The following is a 24414-nucleotide window of genomic DNA, read 5'->3' as shown; positions in this document are numbered from 1 at the left end:
AATGAAGTAAAGGATAAGTAAGGAATCCAATTAACAACGTCTAATCTTGTTTTAATTTTTTTTATTAAATTTATAAACAGGCAGAGAATATACATATAAAGATAATAATAAAAAATCACTATAATTATGAATTGGAATGACAAAGATGAAGGATAAGTAAAAATCGCAATTAAAGATGATAAAAATAAAACAAACTCACATTAATTTATTGATCATCAAGGTTACAAGGAAGCACTCTAAAGTTTGGATACAAGGACAACACTAAAAAAGAAAGCACTCATGAGAGTAATTTACAAAATGAAATTCTTAAGCGTACACACATCTGAGCTAGATAGCTCTTTAAATAGAAAATCAAAAGCAAACTTAAGGACCAAGTGTCGCATAGGCAAAGGAGCAACATAAAGCAACCTATAACATTGGGCGGCATCTTCATTTTTTGAAATGGCACTGACTCAGCTTCATGTGGTTTCACAGAAAGATTCTTGAAAAAGTAGCACACCGGCAAACAGCTACGAGTACACGGGACAATTATTTGGGGAAAGAATAATTGTTGGCATCTAGATATCAGACAACATCTTTTCTTTTCTTTAACACTTTCTCTTTAATAAGAGAAAAAGCATTTCATGCATTTACTTCTTTGGACAAATTGGAGGACAGATTCCATAGCAGTCATCTTCATTATCATCACCGAAATCTTCATCCATATTGTGCTGGAATGATGCGGCTTTAGACATTATATTTCCTTGTCATCTAATCCGTCGAGTTCAAGAATTTTAAGAACTTTTATCTTTCAAATCTTTTTTTGAGCAAGAATTGTTGGACTTGATCAAAGACTTAAGCTTTTCAGTCTTTGAGGATGATTCAGGGGTTGAGCAAGGTAGTTCAGCTACAACCTGCCTATGAGGCAAGATTCTTCTGGCTTTCAAAAATGTTGGCTTGAGATGATTAAGGTGGAATTTATCCCATCAACGAATAAAAAACATTTCTTTCAAGTTGGTGGACAAAATCCTGAGCACCATCATCATCTGCAAAACCATAATTCCATTTCAGAATCCATGGAAGTTCATAAATTATCATGAAACAAAGAAAAAGCTTCCTCTTTTTAGGATAATCATAATTCTCTTTTCTAAAGTTTTCTAGAAAATAATCAATTATTGATTGAGGCAAGTAATCCATATTAGGACCCCAAACAATAAATCACTGTTCTGAACCAATTTGGTTCCTCTTTCAAGATCTAAGGCGGAATTGGATAAACCAAGTATGGGAATAGCGGATGTTTTGAAAACATAGAATTACATCCCATGTTTTTTGGTAATCTTAGAAATTATAGCATCTAAGGCTCCAAAGAGGTTCTCCTTCATCCTCCCATCCAAAGTTCAAATCCAATTTCGAATGCTCTCCCTTATAATAAAGGCAGGGAGAAGGCCATTGTTAACAACCCTTTCAAGTGGACCATGGAAATTTTTCTAATAAACATAAACAATTCAGACTTATTAATATCTCCAAGACAAGTTGGTAAAAACACCATTGTGATCATATCCGTCATTTTCACAAGCCATGACACTCGTATGAACGACTTCTAATAGAAACAGAATCAATTGATATTGTCACAAATATAGAAGTGAAACAAACAATATGATTGCATTCTCAAAAATTACGATACTAAAAGTTATTTCTCTGGAAGAATGAGGCAAATAGCCCCTACAACATGCGATTACACTATAGCCCTGTTATGAGGCCTAGAGGCTCTAATTTTTGGGATTACCAAAAAGTATGGGATATAGTTCCATGTTTTAAGATATCCGTTATTCCTATACTTGGTTTCTCCAATTCCCTCTTAGATTTCTAAAAGAGGTTCTAAATTGGTTCAGAACGTGGTTTATTGTTTGGGGTCCTAATATGGATTACTTGCCTTAACCAATAATTGATTCTTTTGTAAAAAAACTTTAGAAAAGAGAATTTTGATTATCTTGAAAAGATGAAGCTTTTTCTTTGGTTCATGATAATTTATGAACTTCCGTGGATTCTAAAATGGGATTATGGTTTCGTAGAAGATGATTATGGTGCTTAGGAATTTGTCCCCCAACTTGAAAGAAATGTTTTTATTTGCTAGTGGGATAATGTCCACCTTGATCATTTCAAGCCAACATCTTTTAAAGCCAGAAGAATCTTGTCTCATAGGTAGGTTGTAGCCGAACTACCCTGCTCAACTACCGAATCATCTTCAAAGTCTGAAAAGCATAAGTCTTTGATCGAGTCCTAGCTCTTCTTGCTCCAAGAAATATCTTAAAGGTAAAGTTCTTAAAATTCTTGAACTCGACAAATTAAATGACGAAGAAATGGAATCTGAAGCCGAATCATCCCATCACAATAGGGATGAAGTTTTCAATGATGAAAATGAAGATAGCTGCTATGGAATTTGTCCTCCAATCCATCCAAAGAAGTAAAGCATGAAATGATTTTTCTTTGATTAAAGAGAAAGTGTGAAAGAAAAGAAAAGATGTCTGATATCCAGACGCCAACAATTATTATTTTCCTGCATAATTGTCCTTTGTTCTCGTAGCTATTTGTCGATGTGCTTCTATTTTAAGAATCTTTCTGTGAAACCACGTGAAGCTAAGTCAATGCCATTTCATAAAGTGAAGATGCCTCCCAATGTTGTAGGCTGCTTTATGTTGTTCCTCTGCCTGTGTGACGCCTGGTCCTTCAGTTTGCTTTTGATTTTTATTTAAAGAGCTATCTAGCTCAAATGTGTGTACGCTTAAGAATTTCACTTTGCGTTTTCTTTTTCAGTGCTACTCTTGTATCCAAACTTTGGAGTGCTTCCCTGTAACCTTGAAGATCAATAAATTAAGGTGAGTTTGCTTTATTCTTCTTTACTTCATGCCTATTTTATCATCTTTAATTGCAATCTTTACTTATCCTTTACTTCATCTTTGTTTATTCCAATTCATAATTATAGTGTTTTTATCTTTATACATATATTCTCTGTCTGTTTATAGATTTAATACAAAATTAAAGCAAGATAAGATGTTTTTAATTAATTTAACGTCTATAGGGCCATATTTGGTCTTGCTCATACGAGCTTGATTCAGGTGTTGTTTTTCTGAAAGAATTCATTCCGAAAAGGTTAGGCCTAAGGGAGTCGACACTCGTTCGGGGACATAAACATAACAAGTGGCCAATTTATTTTTATTGTTACCCGAACTTTTCAGTGTCATTATTCGACCCCAGAATTTTGATGATTCGATATTTTGTTTGTCCATCAATGTTCCATTCAACAATTGATCGTCCATCATAATGCACCTTTTCACCCATATCATTATCCTCAAACTGAAGATCCACTTGAGTTGGGATCCACTTGAGTTGGCCTAGGATAATAATTTTTTAAAATGGGTGTTCTTGTGACTCGGTGTCCTTATTTTATCCTATTGACTTGTGGGTCTAAGGTTGACTCGGCAAATTGCTCTTCCAAATCAACAATTTATGTCTCTGTAATGATTGAGATGCTTAACTCAGTTAACTTCATTGAGCTCAATCGTTTTGCCAAAGCATCAACAAAATTGTCATCTTTTAGGGGTTTTCTTATCTTATATATAATATATATATATATATATATATTTACAAAGTGAAAATGAAACGTACAAACAACTGAGCTAAGAAGCCTTATAAATAGAAAACTAAAAGCAAACTGAAAGACCAGGTGTCACAAAAGCTGAGGGGCACTATAATGCAACCTTGCACATTTGGCGGCATCTTCACTTTATGAAGTGGATCTGACTCAGCTTCAGGAGGTAGAACAGAAAGATTTTGAAAATGCAGCACACCGACAAAAATCTACAGGAATCAAAGACAATTATTCAATTGTTAACGTCTAGATATTAGACAGCGTCTTAACTTTTCTTTATCATTCTCTTTTATCAGATAACCACTTTCACTTTTATCAAGGAAAAGCATTTCATACTTTATTTCTTTGGACGGATAGGAGGATAGATTCCAAAACAGTCGTCTTCATTGTCATTTCCGAAGTCTTCATCCATGTGATTCTAGGACGCGACTTCTGACTCTATATTCTCATCATCTAAGCCGTTGAGTTCAAGAATTTTCAAAACCTTTTCCTCCAGATCTTTTTTAGAACAAGAAAGGTTGGATTTGATTAAAGACTTAGGTTTTTCAGTCTTTTTAGATGAATTAGGGATAGAACAAGGTAATTCAACTACAGACTGCCTATCAGGCAGGATTTTCCAGGCTTTGAAAGATGATGGCTTTAAATGATTGGAATTTATCCCACCAGTGAATAAATATTTTTCTTTCAAGCTAAGGAACAAAATCCTAAGCATTTTCATCATCGTCGACAAAATCATAATGCTATTTCAGGATCTAAGGAAGTTCATATATCATCATGAACCATAGAAAGTGTTTCCTTTGTTCAGGATAATCAGAGTTTTCTTTTATAAAATTATCTAGACAAGAATGAATAATTGTCTGAGGCAAGTAATCAACATTAGAACCTCAAACAATCAACCAAGTTTAAAACCAATTTGGGACTTTTTCAGAGATTCGAGACAGAACTAGATAAACCAAGTGTGAGAGTAGTGAATGTTTTGGAAACATAAAACTATGTTTCACGCCTTTTGGTAATCCTAAAAGTTGTAGGCTTTATGACTCATATGAGGACTAGAGTGCAAGCGAATGTAGTTGGGGTTATTTCCCCATTCTTTCAATGAGATGGCTTTTAATATCTGAATTTTGGAGAAAGTAATCATGTTGTTTGATTCACTTCTATATCTATGAACAATATCTAATTCAGATTCAATCAGAATTCTCTCATACCAATATCTTGACTTATAAAAAAGACAAATGTGGTCACGATGGTTCATCAACTTGCGTAGGAGATAAAGATAAATATGAATCCTCTATGTCTGTTAGAGCAATGGCTTTTCCTTGCCTTTGTTATAAGGAAGAGTAGTTGAAATTAGGGTTTGGATTTGCTTGGGAGGGAAAAGAAGAACACTTCTGAATAAGGGTGGAACTACTTCTAAAGAGAGCTAGGGCTTGCTCATTATTCTTCATGTTTGCCCTGTTAAAATTCATGCGTTAAAAAGTTAGGCAATGATTTTGATTCATCCTTAATATATTCAATATCAAAATCAAATGATGACAAGATTCCTTGTTATCTAGCAAATATTTGTTTTGATGCTAAGTTTTTAAAATCTTTCAACAAAATATCCTTGGCAACCTTACAATCCACCTTAATCAAGAAACGCTTGTTAAGAAGATGACTTTCAAATATTATGGTTGCATGAATGATCGATAAAAGTTTCTTCTTAACAGTAGAATAGTTATTTCTAAGTTGGCTTCCAAACTCGAGAAGTTAAAATGAACTAAGGATTATTTGCCATATTAGGGTCCTTTGCTTCAGGACTCCTCTATAACCTTCGTCAAAACCATTAGTTTCAACAACCTTGAAAGCTTATGGATTTGCTAAAACTGGATACAATAGTTCTTTGACTTCTTTTTTTTTTTAAAAGTCTTACCACTCGAGTTTGTTGGTCAAGTGCATTTTGCAGGCATTGAGAAGTTTTTGAGAAGTATTTGGTAGGCACAACTCCTTCATTTATATACATTAGGTCTGCTCCAAAATTAATGAGTGTTTATATTGAAAACCTAAAAGTCTTGTTAACAACAAAAGTAATCATAGAATACCATTTTTGAAAAATTACCTTGTCGATGCTGCTACATATTTCAAATTTTGGGATGTTATTGTTTGGATCGGTTGGTTTCAAGACTGGTTGATACTCTGGAGGCTTATTCTTCTTCCTTTCTACAAGGTCATCTATCAGATGTTGAAACTCGCTTTCAGTTTCAGTTTTATTGTCTTGACTCCGAACGTAAAGGCCAAACATCATCTAAAAAACCTTTTAGGAAAACCACGAGATTTCACAAAAAATATTCCACATAGATCCTCAAAACCTTATAGGACATTTCGCAAATGAAAAATCCATCCTAGTAAACAAGAAGGAGGGAAGAAATGATCGGATCAAAAACCCCTTGTTTGCTATAAGTGTGGAAAGTTGGACATATGAGACCTCAATGTCAGATGAAAGAAAAGATTAATGACCTAAATCTCGATGAAGGTCTAAAGAGACAATCGTGCCAGTTAATGCTAAAATCTTCTGATTCTGAAGAAAACAAAAATAAAGTTGCAGTCCTTAAAGATAAACTGTTTACATTAGAAACTTGAGCAGTAAGACTTTTGAAAAAAAAAGTCAAAGAACTAATGTGTCTAGCTTTAGCAAATCCAGAAGCTTTCAAGATTGTAGAAATTGATGCTTTTGATGAAGACTATAAAGGAGTCATGAAGCAAATGACCTAATACGGCAAGAGATCCTTAGTTCGTTTTACTTATGGAGTCTAGAAGTAAGCTTAGAAAAACTATTATACTATTCAGAAAGAATTTTTATTGATATTTCATGCAATCACAAAATTTGAAAGTGATCGTCTTATCAAGCGTTTCCTGATTAATGTGGATTGTAAGGCCCCAAGGATATTTTGTTGAAAGATGTTAAAAACTTAGTATCAAAACAAATATTTGATAGATGGCAAACAATCTTGTCAGCATTTGATTTTGATATTAAATATATTAAGGGTGAATCAAACTCTTTGCCTGACTTTTTAGCGTGTAATTTTTGCAAGGCAAACGTGAAAAAGAAGGACCAGGCCTTAGCTCTCTCTAGAAGTTACGCCTCTAAAGGGTTCTTCTTCTTCCTCTAAGGCAAATCCAAACCTATTTCAACTACTTTCCTTTATAACAAAGGCAGGGAGAAAGCCATTCTGACAATTCTTTCACCTAGTCAATGGCAATTCCTCTGATGAATAAAGAGGATTCAGATTTATCTTTATCTCCTAGGCAAGTTGGTGAAAAATATCATCATGACCACATTCATCCTTTTATAAGCCAAGATATTGGTATGAGAGAATTCTTATTGAATCTGAATTAGTTGATATTGTTCATAGATACATAAGTGAATTTAACAACATGATTGCTTTCTCCAAAATTCAGATATTGAAAATCATCTCCTTGGAAAAATGGGAAAATATATCCTACCACATTCAACAACACTCTAACCTTGATATGAGTCCTAGAGGCTACAATTTTTTGGATTACCAAAAGACGTGGGACATCGTTCTATGTTTCCAAAACATTCGTTACTCTCACACTTGGTATATCCAGTTCCGCCTTAGATCTCTGAAAGAGATCACAAATTGGTTTCGAACTTGGTTTATTATTTGGGTATCTAATGTCGATTATTTGCCTCAGACAAATGAAAGTTTTTCTACGGTTCATGATAATATATCAACTTCCTTGGATCCTGAAATGGGATTGTAATTTTGTCGACGATGATGAAAATGCTTGGGATTTTGTTTCACAGCTTGAAAGAAAAATATTTATTCGTTGGTGGGATAAATTTCATCTTGATCATTTAAAGCCATCATCTTTCAAAGCCTAAAGAAAAGGTTTTGAAAATTCTTGAACTCAATGGCTTAGATGCTGAGGATATGGAGTCAGAAGCCGCGTCATCCCATCATCACATGGATGAAGACTTCGAAGGTGACAACAAAGGAGGCTCTTTTGGAATCTATCATCTTATTCGTCCAAAGAAATAAAGCATGAAATGCTTTTCTCTGATTAAGTGATTCTCTGATAAAAGAGAAAGTGATAAAGAAAAGTTAAGATGTTGTCTGATATCTAAACCTCAACAATTATTCTTTTCTTGAATAGTTGTCCTTGGTTCTTGTAGATTTTTGTCGGTGTGCTTCTTTTTCAGAATCTTTATGTTCAACCTCGTGAAGCTGACTCTCCACTTCATAAAGTGAAGATGCCACCCAATGTGCAAGGCTGCTTTATGGTGCCTTTTTGCTTTTACGACACCATCTTTCAATTTGCTTTTAGTTTTCTGTTTATAAGGCTTTTTGGCTCAGTTGTTTGTACACTTAATTTTCACTGTGTAAAATATTCTCTTTGAGTGTTTCCTCTATTGAGTGCTATCTTTGTACCAAAACTCTGAAGTGCTTCCTTGTAAGTTTGGGGATCAATAAATAAAGGAAATTTTTATTTGAACTCAAATAATCTCTTTGTACACCCAATTTACTCTCTACACTAATATTATTTTTTACTAAACTAAAAATATCTCTTTAAATCCAAATTTATTACCTAAACTACCCTCACAAACCCAATTCAATATATAAATTTATATTTACACCCATTCAAAAATATAAAAAAAACCACATAATTCATTAAACTTTTAAATTTTCCGGGCTGAAATATTTACTTATGCAGTAACATACATGTGAATGATTTCTCATGCACCGAGTGATATTATCAATCAAAATAGGCTTTTGGGTTATTTGTCTCAATGCAGTAGATCCTCAGAACCATATATATGTCGTAGAGTTCGACATTTTTTATTTGAAAATGATGGTTCAACCTGTAATAGTCTAGTAACAAGATGTTTGGCTCGGTTGAAACATCTAAAACTGTGTCTCCAATAATAAAGGATCCAAGGGAAGTAGGAACTTCATGAAGAAACCAAAGGAAAACGGAAGAATGGTTTTACTGAATAATCCTCTTCTCATTTACTGTCTTAATTATTGCACTTACATTTGGGATATATATATATATAGTCAAAACCATGTACAAAACTTTCTCTAACAACCTGTAACAAATATAACAACCTAACCAAAACTATACAGGTGTAACAAGAATAATTGGCTGCCTAAACTATATGAATTGTCATGACTTGGCATCTTTATCTTTACACCCCCTCAACCTGAGCTTGGAAAGACTAGGAGTTCCAAGAGAAAGCTTGGATTGAAGAAAGAGAAACCGATTCTTAGACAAAGATTTAGTGTGAATATCAGCTATCTAGTCCTAGCTGCAAACATACTGAACTTTAACCAGATTTGCAAGAACCAGCTCCCTTATATAACGGTAATCAATTTCCACATGTTTGGTTCTCGCATGAAAGACAGGATTTAATGCAATAGAGATGGCAGAAATGTTATCACACCAAATGGTAGGTTTAACAGAGGAAGAGAAACCAAAATCTCTGAAAACTTTACAGATCTATGTAACTTCAGCTGCAGTGTGAGCTAGAGAACGATATTCAGCCTCAATAGAAGAATGAGCTACTGTAGGCTACTTTTTAGCACTCTAGCTCACTAAGTTTGATCCAAGAAACACATAAAATCTACGATCTCCTATCAAAAGTGCAAGCCAGCCCAGTCTCCATCAGAGTAGGCTGATAGAGTGAGAGGGCCTTTATGAAACCATATACCATGTGAAGATGTTCCTTTGAGAAATCTGAGTATTCTCTTGGTTGCTTGCAGATGTAACTCAGTTGGAGTATGCATGAATTGGTATACTTGATTAACTGCAAATGAGATATTAGGCCGAGTCCACTGTAGGCCTCCCACAATGGATCTATACTCTATTGGATTTTCCAAAGTTGTACCACTATGATCCAATTTGGCAGTTCCAAGAGGTGTAGAACAAGGCTTCACACCCTCTATTTTTGTCTTTTGTAACAAGTCCATCAGATATTTGCCCTGATGTAGAAAGAGTCCTCTTTGGTTCGTTGAACTTCAAGACCCAAGAAATAATGTAAGGAATCTAAGTCCTTTATAGGGAACAAAGAACTCAGTTTCTTGATGAATAGATTACACACTGATCAATTTAGACCACTGACCAATATGTCATCCACATATACAAGGACAATAACAAGAACTGGAACCTTGAGAACAAAGAGAGATGCATAAGATGATGATTAAGTGAAACCAAGAGAATTAAGAGCTTGAAACAATTTATCAAACCATGCCTTGGAGCCTGTTTGAGTCCATACAAGGACTTTTTGAGTTGACACACATGATTTGGAAAGTTTGGATTACTGAAACCAGGTGGCTAATGCATGAATACTTCTTCTTTTAAATCATCATGAAGAAATGCATTACTAATATCAAGTTGATGCAAAAACTAATTAAATTACTTAGCAAAAGTTAACAAAATTCTGATAGTGACAGGCTTTGCCACAGGACTAAAGGTTTCTTGATAGTCCAGACCCTCTTTTTAATGAAAACCTTTGACAACAAGCCAGGCTTTATACCTATCAATGGTTCCATCAATGTTATTCTTGATTCGAAATACCCACTTACATCCTATAACATTCTTGGATGAAGAAGAATGAACCAAAATCCATGTTCTACTTGATTGGAGGGCATTAAATTCAGCTTGCATGGCTAATCTCCACTCAGCAAATTTAGAGGCCTGATTATAGGTTGTTGGTATATAATCAAGAGATGATGATAAAGGGTGTTTGGGAGCAATGTAAGCTTTAGGCTTAAAAATGCCATTCTTTGATCTAGTAATCATAAGATGAATGTTTTGGACTGGTAAAGATGGAGAAGATGAGTGAGATTGTAAAGAGCTAAAATTGTGTAGTGATACATATTCACTAGATGTATGAGCATTTAAAGAAGGATTGATGGAGTGAGAACGTGGTAAGATAGATTGGGAATTGGAAATGGGAAATTGCAGGTTAATAATAGAAGAGACATTAGGGATAGAATCAGAAGTTGAAGCTGACTTTAAAGGGAAAAGACTTCTCATCAAATAAGACATGGCGAGAGTTGTAGACTATGTCAGTGGTCATGTCTAAACACTTATAACCCTTATGTTGTAAACCATACCCAAGGAAAACACACTGCTTGCTTTTGCCATCAAGTTTAGAGGTGACATAAGGTTTTAACCATGGGTAACAACTACACCCAAAAACCTTTAGCTTAGTATAATCTGGTAATGTATGAAATAATAACTCTCATGGAGATTTTGCAAGACCAGAAATAGGCAACCTGTTAATCAAGTAGCAGTGGATAAAGCTTCAACCCAATAAACTTTAGGAACATTAGAAGCTACTAACAATGTTCTGGCTATTTCTACAAGATGCATATGCTTTCGTTCTACACATCCATTCTGTTCAGGTGTATGTGGGCAACTAAACTGATGAGAAATTCCATGCAAATTAAGATAAGACTGAAAAGAAGCACTAGTGAATTCACCCCTTGGGTCAAAACATATAGCCTTTATTTGATTACCAACAAATTTTTCCACATAGTTCTTGAAAGTTACAAAGGTAGAATACACCTCATATTTTCTTCTCAAAGGAAAGAACCAACTATATCTGGTGTAATCATCTACTAACAGCAGGTAATACTAAAAACAACTCACAGAAGTTACAGGGGCAAGTCCTCATACATCACAATGAACTAAAGTTAGACTATGGGATGTGGATGAACCAGCAGGGTGAAAAAGCAGTTTATTGTTTTTAGTTATAGCACAATCCGAACATAAAAAGTCAACTGAGGATTTACCTTGCAGTTTAAGCTTATTACCAGAAATCACTTTTTCGAAAAATATTGGAGGAGGGATAACCCAATCTACTATGCCAAATCTTCACTAGAGCTTTAATACTAACAAATGTTGATGAAGAAATTGAAGAAGAGGTATCATTTGAAGTAAAGCTTTGCAAAGGATAGGATCCATCTCAAACTAGTCCCCGCAAAAGCATCTTCCCTGTAGAACAATCCTTTACAAGGGATCCATCAGAATCAAGTGTCAATGAACATGAATTGTCTTTGACAAATTGAAAAGCAGACGACAAGTTGGGCTTCATTTGAGGAACATGAAGTGCATTATTCAATTTAAAAGAAGTACTAGGAGTATGTAACAAAGATGAACCAATATGGTTGATGGACAGACCTTTACCATCACCAATATACACTTTATCTTCACCTGTGTAAAGAGATGGAGAAGAGAAGTTGGAGATGTCATTGGTAATGTGAGAAGTTGCACCATAATCAATGAGCCAGGAAGGAGGAGATGGCTTTGATGTATAATGCGCACACATTGCAGCAAGCTTTGCTGGAGGGATTTTACCAGAAATTTATGGATTCATGTGATCAAAGCAATCTATGGCCTCATGACTTGTATTTCCACAGATCTAGCAAGAAATACAAACACCAGAGGAAAAAGAACCATGAGAGTTGTAATTATGACCACGATTGGAACCATAAGTGAAGCCAGAATTGTAGTTGCCCCGATTATTGCCTTTATTGCCCCGATTGTCGGAAAATCGATTGTTCCTGCCATGATTGGAATTATTTTGAAAAGAGTTGTGAAGTGGTAGATGTTGAGCAGCAAATGCCTGAGGTGGCACAGGAAGAAGAGGTGGTGAAGCTTGGACCGAGAGAGCACGAAACGGTTTAGTGGTTGCAGATGAGGTAATTTTCTTCCTTCGATTCATGGAAAGCTCTTTTGTAAGTAACAATCCATGTAATTCACCAAGAGATGTTGAAGAGAGACAAAGCATGATAGAATCAATGAAGGATTTGAACTCATCAGGAAGACCAACCAGTGTAGCAGCAATAAGATCACGGTCTAAAACAGAAGCTCCGGCTGCAGTGAGGGAATAAAAAATATCCTTGATTTGTTGCAGATAGTTAACTATTGATTGGGAGCCCTTCTGAATACACTGAAAACAAGAACGAAGCTAATGAATATGAGCATCAAAAACACCACCAAAACGCTGGTCAAGTTTGAGCCACAGATCTCTGAACGAAGAAACACCAACAGTAAATGGAATGACTTCCTTAGAGAGTGTTGAATTAAACCAGATGAGAAGATTCTGATCCTTCTCATACCAGCTCTCGAAAGCAGGATTGATCGATCGATATGGTAAAAATGGCGCCGGACAAGGCTTAATTCCATCAATAAGTCCAAGAAGCTTGTAGTGCCGAAGAATTGGGGTAAAAAGAGCACACCATGGCAGATAATTCGAATGCTTGAGCTTGTTCAGCATCATGCTACTACTGTTTTGAATTGTAAGAGAAGTGTAGGATTGGGACGAATTAGGGTTTGGAAATGAAGAATTGGGATTTTGAGTTGAAATCGGAGAAGAGGATTCAGTAGGTGACACCATCAGAGATCAAGATTAAGAAGACAAAAATCAAGATTAGAGAACAACAACAATTAATTTCTTATAGATTGGAGATCAATCAAGAGATCGGAGAAGCACAGCTGAAGAGACTAGGATTGAAGAGTTTCGTGAGGCAGGTGGCAATGGATACCACGAAGAAACCAAAGGAAAACGGAAGAATGGTTTTACTGAATAATCCTCTTCTCATTTACTGACTTAATTATTACACTTAGCTTTGGGGTGTATATATAGTCAAAGACATTAACAAAACTTTCTCTAAAAACCTGTAACAAATATAACAACCTAACCAAAACTTTACAGGTGTAACAAGAATAATTGGTTGCCTAAACTATATGAACTGTCATGACTTGGTATCTTTATCTTTACTTCACTTGTAGAATACCAACTAGAGGTGCATGATGAAATGACTAAGTCAATGAATGTTGTTCTTGCAAAGGCGAAGGATATTTGGCCAATTGTACAATCAGGATTTGCGAATGAAGTACCGAAGACTTTAAGGTAACACATTATTTTCTATCGTTAATCGATTGCTAATTTGTTTTCCCTAAAACATGAGAGAATAGACAAAATAAAACAAAATTTTCTGTTCAGGCACCAAAAATATATTCATGCTTTGAGATTATGCATTTATAGCATCTAGTCAGGAGACTGAGCTGGTTTAACGGGATCATCCACCAAGGGAATGTCTAATATATAATTCGAATATGCTGTTAAAGGGATCATCAGGCCTGCTTTGCATGTGTAGATGGAAAACCTGGTAATGCGGCTGAGTTGTTTGAGAAGGTTTCACAGAAAATAAAGGTGAATCGTTATAGTGAGGCACTTAATGATCTTAAGCCGCTATAGAGGCACACCCAACAGTATTAGAAGCATATTATCGGTCATCTGTTATTCATTAGAACGATATGCAGATACTTTTTAAATAAGGGGCTTTTAGATCCAGGTCCAAAAATGTAGAGTGTTTTTAGGAGTGAGTCCAGTTATCTAATTATATATTTTTATTTCTTTTATACTCATTTTATATTTTCTAAAAGTATTAAAAATCAATTAAAATCTTCTAATATTATGCATTTTCCAACTCCAAAAGAATATATTTAATATCTTATAACAAAAAACTAATATACTAACATAAATTTATCTACAAAACATTATACCCTAACTCAAGTAACAAATATATGAATGTATATAATACCTATACGTGAGATATGAAACCTAATTAAAATGTAGAAAAAACATAACATACCGACAAGTAAGACACATTAATCTGTGACAGGTTGATTATAAAAAAAGAATCTGTCATATAGGTAGATAAATATAATTAACCTGTGATATAGGTTGATTATAAAAATTAAAAATAAAATCTATAAATGGGGTTTAAAGTAGGAGGAAGAACGAGAAATAACAAAAAGACACATTAATCTGTGACAGGTTTTATAAAAAAAGAATCTGTCATATAGGTTAAATATAATTAACCTGTGATATAGGTTGATTATAAAAATTAAAAATAAATCTATAAATGGGGTTTAAAGTAGGGGAAGAATGAGAAATAACAAAAGATAAAAAAAAGAAATAAGCAAAGAGATAATTGGAAGAAATTTGATTTTTATAATAAATCTTATCATTGAACAGATAACTATTGATAATTAATAATTAAATATAACAAATTGGACTTATTTTAATAAACTGGACTATTCCTACTATTTTACCATTCTAACATAATAAATTTGGTTTCGTTGAAAACTGTTCCATCATATGTAATTTCTATTTGAAGTTTTGGAGAAAATTAGAATGTTACAAGTAATTATTGACTCTATCAAATTTACGAAAACAAAACTTGCATAAATCAATTTATAGTTTAGTTTAAGGATTCAAAACTTCAAAATCATCATCATCGGTCAACAAAAGCTTGTTTTTCTCCATAAGAGAGTCTTAGGGTTTTAGGTCAGAGTGAACAAAGGATAAAGGTGTATGAGGTAGAGTTTGATTATTGGATGGTTTATTGATAAATTTTAGTTTTGTTGTTAATTTGATCTTGTATTTGATGGTAATTATGCAATAGGTTAAAGAAGATAATTCACATTTAAAATTTAAATTGGATGTAGAAAGAAGTTATATGGGTTCAAATAAAATTTCTCATAAATAAATATGAGTTTGCTTTATCTATATCTACTTTATGTCCTATTTTATCTTTTCTAATCACAGTTTTTAATTATCCTTTACTTCACCTTCCTTTGTTTGTTCCAAGTTTTTTTACCTTCCTCGTCCCTCAGAGTTTGAATGTTGAGTTGGAAATAATTAGGACCGGTACATAAGAAATAACAGTCAATATTCGTAGCCAAATGTTTGCATAAGTTACATCAAAAATCGAAGAGAAGTATGTACCCTACACCTGCGAGGAGCTTCCAAAGTTTTGCTAAGATTGTCTGAACACTGATGAAGGAATATACAATTGCCAAGGTATATGATCGACTGCGAGGAGCTTCCAATGCTTAATAGAGGGGAGGAGTTGTGTTTTGTTTGGTTTGATTGCTTCGAACCGCTTTGTTTCTCAACATATCAAATTGTGTCCTTTTGATTTTTTGTCAATACCATAAATCCTTTAGTTCGCGTTGAAAATTCATGCTCTTCTTGAAAAAAGTACTTGGAAAAAGAGTTTCCATCGAAAGCAATTGTTAGTTCTTTGCTTCTCAAACATATAAGCACTATTAAGGCTACATTAGGGTGAAGGATTTCCAAGTTTGGATGGATTGAAACCAAATTAGTTAGTAAGAGATGGACTATAAAAAGTTTGATAGAGGAACTAGAAAAGACATTCATGAGGACTTTTTCTTACCCGCTCTGTAAAACATTTTGTAGTCTATTGCTTACTAGCTTATCCTCAATCAATTGAGACTTGGAACTCCGTCACCCAAACACACTCGTTTTGCGAAACCTGTAAAAAAGGTTTCGATTTTTGAAAACGCTTTGTTTCCTTTATATATACATACAAGACAATCCCTTGAAGAGTAAGAAAATGTATACTATATTTATTATAATACTTATGGAACAAGGAATCCTAAAGAAGTATTTTACCACGTTGAGGCCCAAAGAAGAAGTATTTATCAACTTCTTTTCTATGCAGCGATATATAGAATTTGATATCGAACTTATCATCCATGTGATTCAAACCTAAAACATGTCAAAAGAAAGCCGCTAAATGGCTTCTTTATATAACTTTAGCATATAGAGGCCGCTAATACGATGGAATCTTTCTGATATGTTTTTGTTACGTAGTAGTATTCCTAGATGTCTAATTTTTCTGTTACGCTTGCGTGTCCTTGAAATATAAGTTATATAACATAGAGACAGGAGGTAGATAGCAGCCAAAACTATCAACAACATCGTCTTATCGATCATCATCGAATTGGATGAATGCTAGTAATTTTGGCGATTTCTCTGACGATTTGTTAACGGAAATTCTTTGTCAGCTTCCAAGCAGTTGATTCGTTTTTCAATCTGTGTGTTTCCAAGTGATAAGCTTGGAAGGGGAAGACTGACTTGCTAGACTGACATCGTTGTCGTTGTCAAATGTGCTACTGCTAGCTCCGCTGTTTGAAAGACTAGAGTTTCCCCGATTGAAAGAAGATCCAGTTACGGTAGGGACATATAATGGCTTCGTTTTGTGCTGCAAAACCAAATATTTCCCACATGCTTACTACAAATGCAGTCCACACACCCTGAGCTAGGTTGTGCGATGATTTACTTCACAGGCGAGGTCTCTAGTTCAAGTCCAGAATGACCCAGCTGTGCCAAGGAAAAGAATAGAAGCAGCATTTGACGCCATGCATGCTCCACTTGGCTCGGGGGGATAGCGCTTCCTCCAACCCCTATCCGAAGCCACAGCCGCAGGTTCGGGGTCGCACGAGTGGGATTCGTCTGCAATATGCCCTACTATAACTATGAGGAGCTGATAAGAAGGGACAAGAAGTCGTGCAGCTTAATTCGACTTTCACCGTCTATATTTTGTTACAGTAACTCGAGCATTCCGGCAAAACATGTAACACTCAAATTAAAGAAACATCTAAATGGCAATGAGTCTTCGTTCTAGCACACATTTAGGACAAACTTCAACGTAAACCAAATAAATTTGCTTACATAATTAAAAAAACGTCTAAAATTCCATGAATTTTTCCTTGTAACACACATTGGGGACAAATTTCAATTGCACACGATACAGTTGTGTAGACTCTAATCCCTGTGAAATGTAAACTGAAAGGGTGTTTCAATTTCAATTGAGGTAAAGGAAAATATCACATGCGGATGGTACGGGCCTTGTACAAGCAGATATAGGCCATATGCCAATCACCTGAAACAAGCAAAAACTAGTCAAGAGTGACGGCAATATTAAGCTAACCAGATAGATGCCAAAGCGGCGGGGTGCAAGCAGAAAGAGTGTTGCCCAAGACATCAGTAAGTAGGTTTAGGCACTGCTAATTGACAAGTTCACAGGTGAGCCGCGCGGCTGTTAGAGATCTATATATGCTATAAGATACATAACGGCATCACATGGATTTTTATCAACTTTCTCGTAAGAAGAATTTTCAGCAATCTTACCTCCTCCAGAGAGTTTGGTGATGTCTTCCTCCTTCTGTGGGTAGGGATTGTCATCGTCATATTGGATCCATTTCCCTTGACCAAACAAAATAATTCCATGAGTTAAAAGGTTTGAATTTATCACATGTAGACAAACTAGCAGTTATTCCAGAAAACTGACCACTTTCTTGCTTGACCCAGGCAACATAATGGCCAGAGTCTGCACTACGGCCCTTGTGTGTCAGCACAGCAACCAAATCATAAATTCCAGTCATAGCACCTGCAGCAAATGGACGGCGAAATAAGGGCTAACTAAGGACTCAAACAACCAGAGTGGAAAAAAAAAAAGAAAAAAAAATCACAAGGTTGAACTTATGAAGGTTGATTGATTTTTACCTTCATCTGATGTAGGATTAGATGATTCTCCACTTCTGTTTGAGGATCCCTGCATGCAGAAAAGAGGGTGATGCTTTATACGTATTCAAATAGGCAGTGCATGAGGTTTCTGAGAAAAAGTGTATAGCTAGGTTGTATAATCACCTCCACATCAGACATCTTGATATCCTTGTCTTTTGAATCAGAGCTCTTTTCACTGGGTTTCAAACCAAGTTTTTTACCTTCCTCATCCCTCAGTCTCTGAAAGTTGAGGTTGGAAATAATTAGGACCAGTACAACAGAATAACAGTCGATGTTTTTTACCAAATGTTAACATAAGTTCATCAAAATCAAAGAGAAGTATATACCTGACGAGGAGCTTCCAATGTTTTGCGAAGATCATCTGAACACAGATCAAAAATATCCAATTGCAAAGGGTAATCGACTTTCTAAGACAAGAGAAAACAGTTTATTAGGCAGTGTTGCTAATAACAGTTTCATAATAAGATAGCACTGCAGTAAACTTGCCAAAAAAAAAAAAAAAAAACTGTAAAGCATACTCAACACATATGTAGAAACTCTTTTAAGGAAATAACTTCTTTTTCCACCTAAAATGATATGGAAGGAGACAAACGACAAATTTGTACATCAGAAGGAAAAAAAAAGGCATTACCCGCAAAATCTTGGCCTTCTGATTTGATTCCCTCTTCCAGAAAAAACGTACAAACTGAATGGTCAGGTACCTAGACGGAAAAAAAAAAACTAACTGTAAGATTCCCCTTTTGTAATATTTTTTTGAGTTAAGTCAAAAGGGCAGACTACACACAATTAGCCACCCATCCAGAACTTGGGGCCTGTTTGATAACCATATCAATTTTAGCTCATAATTTTTATTTTTTGTGCTAGAAATAGAAATAAAGCATAGGGGAGAATGAGGAATGGAAAGGGACGAACAGAGATGGTGGGAGGGAGAGAGAAATGAAGATTGTATGAAAACAAAAACATGAAAGTGAAAACAATTTGGAATTGTTTCCAGTATTTGGTTGTTTGGTTTTCATTTTGTGTGTGTATGGACTCCTATGGAGCATTTCATACATAGTCCTTTTCGCATTTCTTCCACCATCCTTCCTTTACCTTTCTTATTTCCACCTTTCTCCTACATTCTTCATAGCACAAAAAATGAAAACTAACTAAACTAAAACCGAAATGATTAACAATCAGAACCTTAAATAAGCGCACAAGATACTAAGCGCACTATGTAATAGTGCAAATCATTACATGTTGGTGACTAACAGGTTAGAATCAAGAATAATGCATTAATATACATGTAGTCATTTTTGTACCTTGGAAGGCCATTGATAAGAGACTCCTTGACATAGATGGCACTACGCCCCAAGGAAGGAGAATTTTTTTCCAGTTCTGATTTTAAACCCTGCATGAAGAAGTGTAATATATGAGGACCCTGTAATTACTATCGAGTATCATGATAATATCATCACACATTCTAGCACGCACACACAAAATGAAATGAAGAAGATTATTCTTACATGTTTTAACCCTTCATGCAAATGGTTCACCTCATGTGATATGTGGCACTTCAGAGAATAAACTGACTCTGCTTCTGAGCTTTCTTCCCCACTTTCTATGCAGTGCACCCTAGCAGTCCACCACATCAATAAATGTAACAAATGGTAGAAAAATCTCAGCTTCATTAAACTTATAACTCATAAATGAAATATGAACTTCAACAAGCAAGTAATATATCAAGCCAGCAAGAATAAACTGAACAAATTATTCAAACGTTAACTGTTAAAAAAAATTTAAGCCAGTCATAAAAACTGAAGTATATATTATTAATTTCATAATTAAACTGAAAAATGTTAGGTTATCTCAGACTGCAACTGAGTGTTAGTCAATATCTAATTAGAATACAGTAAATTGATAAGTTGCAGATGTCTAACCTGCTAACAAGTTCAATGCCAAAAAGTGCTTTAACAGAGTCTGGACTTTCACTGCAAGAGAACATTATTCAGTATAATTTCCAATATATGTACAGCAGAACAAAGACTGGCAACCGAAACAAAGAGAACAAAAATTGCTACTGGACCTAAAAGAACTTAGGAGTTCAAAGAAAACAAAGACAAAAATTGCTTACAAAAGTATTAGTACCCAAATTTAGCATACATAACAATCAAAGTGGACTCAGTTTCCATAGATCATTAGGTTAAGCCTAAGGTCATTAAACCACTCTCAACTCCTAACTTCCTACACATATCTAAAAGCAGAAAAATAAAATAAAAAACACACCTAGAACCGGACGATCTTAGAGATTGAGAAAGGGTGTATAAAAGCTGTGACCAACATTCTTCAGCATCCTGTTATGCATTAAGAACAAAAAAAAAAATCAATAAACTACCAAAGTAGCTAGACCGAAAAAATGTAGCCTTACAACAGGATAAAATCCCAAATTGAAAACCTGTTGCATGAAGGTACCATTATGCTGCTGACCAAATTGAGGATACTTTTTGCGCAATACCTGCAGATATAACAACAAACCAACTTGTTATTCGTTCCGCCTGTACTAGTAAGAAACTACCAATACACTAATGATTATTAGGCTCCATGACATAGTTTCTATCCAAAGTAAAATGCAAGAATTAAGAATATACAGTACAAGTTTCTCAAGCTTCATGGACAGATGAAAAGTAGTTCAAGAATTTAATTAAAACAGTGAATAAAGATAACAAACCATCCAAAATTGCATGGGTGCCACAGCCTTGACACTTTTATCCAGTTCACTAAATAAATCACGAGTTGTAATAGTCAACATATGAGAAGTCTGATCCACATCATTGCTTCTTCCAGAATGTGAATACCTGAAGAAATAATACATTGTCATCACTAGTCTGATAGGAAAAACAATTGTAAGAAATTGAAATGCATTCTTTAACTGAAGAATCTAACTTACTTGATCAAAGCTGATTTCAACTCTGGAACAGAATGCAGACATTGTATGGTGGAGTTCATATAGCAGGTGTTTCCCAAGTTAAATAGACCAGCACCATAACCCTGGAAATAAAAGTAACATAGTTCGAAATAATTTATACACATGGCAAAAAGAAAAGGAAAAAATATTGAAACCCAAAATAAAATCATGAAATTCAGAAACACATAAAAATTCTAACAAGTTAAAATTACTGAAATAAAAAGAGAAAAGGACACAAAAGTTCATTTTACGACTGAACCTTCAAAGATATAAAAGTGGCATAATTGAGAATGCTCTGAAGCCATTATTTCTGATAATGATTCACATGCAAATGAGAATAAAATAATGTGTTGGCACTACTAGCCAACAAGGAAACTTACCAGAAGAGTCCAGCACAAAATCCTAATTAATGTCATAATCACAGAAAAGTAAGAAAAAAATAAAAATGTTACAGAGCCACTAGCATATCATAATAACAGCACAAGGTCAAATTAAAAAGACAACAGAAATTTGCAAAACTCTAAATGAAAGAGATGGGAGAAGTTTGCAGAAAAATATCACACGTATGTCATAATAACAGCACAAGGTCCACTAAGATGAAAAGACAGCTTTTTAAATCTGCAAAACACAACTACATAGAACTTACCAAGTGAAGAGCTTGTTCTTCTTCTGGGAGATCTTCTGCAAATACAATAGCCTTCTCTGGAGCCTTGACAACCTCATCTGCTGTCCCCATCATCATCAATTTTTGACCCTACAAAATGTATATATTATCGATTATTTCTTTTTCTTGTAGGAAACAATGAAGATTTGTGATTAAAGCAACAATAATAAGAAGAAGATACATATAATACTAATTGTGATTCGCTTAACAAAAACCCACGTCTTTTACTCCTAGAGTCGACCAGTCTGCATCATCCTACATTTAAAAAACATACAAACACAAAAAAGGTTAGGCATATAATATCCAAATTCATCTTTGTACAGGAAGTTTTAATTGGTGTGTGAAAAAGGATTTACTTGACCATTCCAGCATCAAGAACAAGACATATGTATATATGGACAATTTAAATACGCCTGAGCGATCTATTTACCTTCAATAAACCACCTTTAACCATTATCTTCTGTCTTTCAGGAGGTACCCCTGTTAAGTCGTATAGTTGGCATTTAAATACATAAGGTGGCTGAGTAGTATCAATTTCCACAGCTTTCAACAGCTCCTTTTGCCATTTTACACTCACTGAAAATGAGTAATAAACCACAAATGTCAATAACAGAATCTACAAACCCAAGTAACAAGTTACAAATCTGCAGAACAACATATCTTATAAGAATCCATCTATACCATTCTCAGACTAAGCTAATAGCATCTGGAAAGAATAAAAATTCGGTACCCAACTAAGACTAGTTCATTCGAATCTAACAAAAGTCTGAAGTCTAGTAGCATGGGCTTGTAATGAAGTGGGGCATTAAAGCAGTTGCATTCTTGATGGAACTTAAATCAGATGGGTAAAGGTGTTGCAATATGTTCACTGTGAAGTCGTATAAGCATGCCCTATGCCTACTCAGGTTAGTACAGGCACCACACCCTTAATGTTTGGTTAGTAACCAAAACACACGCGGAATGTTTAATTAAAAAAAAAAAAAAAGAAAAAAAAAAACTGGAGTCTTGTAAAACTGCGTTTTCAGCAACACCTTAAATTCTTCGCTAGTATGCTATGCAACATTGTTGCATAAGATGAATACAGCAAAGAGAAGCCAAATTAACTGAGAAATTTATATGTGCAACTGAACCGGTCCACTTGATATATAAAAACCCACATGAGAAATCCCAAATTTCAGCTAAGTTAAAACTAGTTAATCCTCTAATGGGATTCTTCGATTGTATGGTATGAACATTGTTGCATAAGATGAAATAGCAAACACACCTAATTGACAGAGAAATTTATATGCGTAACTAAACCACTCCACTTAAACACGAAAACCCACATCAGAAATCCCAAAACTACAAGGACCCAGATCCTAATTTCCAAATACAACCTACAAATCGAGCTCAAATTACTCAAAAAAAGACGGACGAACAAACTGCTTAGGCGCATCAAACACCACAAATCTCCGGTAACCTAGATCACAGAACTGAATGAAAACCCCTAAGTTCGCCCCCAAAGTGAAACATTACACGCCAGAAATGCTCGAAATTAAAAATAATCAAGTATAAATACCAATTTGAAATACAGATAAAATCAATAAAATATAATATAAAATTAAGCTCGAGCAGCGCTCTTACCGTTAAGCATGGCGGAAAAGGTTTGGAGCTTCGAAGATCGGTGAGTAACGGAGGTTCGGGTTTTTGCAGAGTTTATTAGCTTGTAGAACAGGCAAAGAGAAATGTGCTTCAATGTTCCAGGCTTTCTGGCTTTTGTTTTAAAGTGGGCAAGTCCGACCCGAGTTTTCGACTCCGTGTCGGTAACAAAAACCTAACAGCATCTCCAACGTGAAAGACAAACTTGGGTGGAAATGTCACTACCAGCATAGAAAATTATCTCAACCGAAATGTTATTTGCTGATTGAATTGAAGTCTTTGTAAATATGAATTATTTGACGTGGACGTCCATTCATTTTTTATTAGTTTAATGATGAATTTCCTATTTCACTAGCATTTCAGCTAATAAAAATTTTGTTTCAATGACAATTTGGTTGGAGAAACACAAAATTTAACATAAGATTTCAGGTTGCCTCATCAACTATCAATTTTAATTTGACTGCTTAATTTGACATTTTCATTGAAAATGATCTAATGAGATTTTTTTTTTGGGGGGGGGGGGGGGGGGGGTTTCAAAATGTTTAGGTGAGAAGAGGCTGGAACCTATTAGGCTGAAAGAATAATTGATATTTTTGAACAAATTATATTATCTACACTAAGAAGTGAGTAAGTAGATTAAGTCTCACAACGGGCTAGTAATAATGTGGTTCAAATTCACAATTAACGAGAATTTAACCTAAGACTTATCACTTATAAATAAATCAGCAATGGATTTATCTTTGTTAACCATAACATGGCCCATGGATAGTTTGGTTTGGTTTGATTTTGACCATACCACTATTGAAACCAAACCAACTAAGCCATTATTAATCAGTTTGGTTTGGTTGGTTTAAACCTATTCCAACACATCAATTAAACGTCCAGTATTTTATATTTTTAATTTTCTGAAATTCAAACCTTTCACACATTCCAATTCAATCAAAATATTAAGTTTTTGAAACATAAAATTTACATCAAATCAACCAAGACTAAGTTTTAGCTAAATTAAATTTCACGTTAGCAAACGATTTTGTTAGTTGCAATCTCATATAAGCATAAAATGCAGACAAATCTCTAATTGTTACCAGTCGTTACAACTTGTAATATGTGTATGGTAAGACATCAAA

At 34.7% G+C, this 24414-nt stretch overlaps 1 protein-coding gene and 1 long non-coding RNA gene across 2 annotated transcripts; one reads left to right on the top strand and one right to left on the bottom strand.

Annotated features, from left to right (window-relative positions):
* Positions 1-1887: 1887 nt before the first annotated feature.
* On the top strand, positions 1888-13777 carry LOC125478689. Its single transcript, XR_007259458.1, has 2 exons — positions 1888-2855; positions 13489-13777. It is a non-coding gene; the product is annotated as an uncharacterized LOC125478689 (long non-coding RNA).
* A 3387-nt stretch (positions 13778-17164) lies between these two features.
* LOC103957151 (ubiquitin carboxyl-terminal hydrolase 6) lies at positions 17165-23482 on the bottom strand. Its single transcript, XM_018649846.2, has 18 exons — positions 23273-23482; positions 22080-22225; positions 21869-21904; positions 21632-21739; positions 20968-21068; positions 20749-20875; positions 20476-20535; positions 20307-20374; positions 19961-20011; positions 19547-19655; positions 19343-19431; positions 18673-18742; positions 18368-18448; positions 18165-18260; positions 18021-18069; positions 17806-17904; positions 17646-17720; positions 17165-17397 (listed from the first exon to the last, which is right to left on the bottom strand). The coding sequence occupies exons 1-18, from the start codon at positions 23280-23282 to the stop codon at positions 17342-17344; spliced, it is 1431 nt and encodes a 476-aa protein (XP_018505362.2). The 5' UTR covers positions 23283-23482; the 3' UTR covers positions 17165-17341.
* Positions 23483-24414: the final 932 nt, after the last annotated feature.

This window comes from the organism of the source record quoted next, unplaced genomic scaffold, assembly GCF_019419815.1.
Source record: "Pyrus x bretschneideri cultivar Hongxiangsu unplaced genomic scaffold, Pyrus_bretschneideri_v1 Contig26, whole genome shotgun sequence".
Classification (NCBI taxonomy): Eukaryota; Viridiplantae; Streptophyta; class Magnoliopsida; order Rosales; family Rosaceae; genus Pyrus; species Pyrus x bretschneideri.
Note: the sequence above shows the minus strand (reverse complement) of the source record. Positions and strands in the feature narration are given on the sequence as shown.

Bases quoted from the DNA above. Each gene is read 5' to 3' on its own strand.
- LOC103957151 (XM_018649846.2), bottom strand. The intron at 21,740-21,868 runs GTGGGTTTTTGT...TACATTTTGTAG, and splicing joins CGACTCTAGGAGTAAAAGAC to GGTCAAAAATTGATGATGAT. The intron at 20,536-20,748 runs GTTTGTTATCTT...TTATATCTGCAG, and splicing joins CACCCATGCAATTTTGGATG to GTATTGCGCAAAAAGTATCC.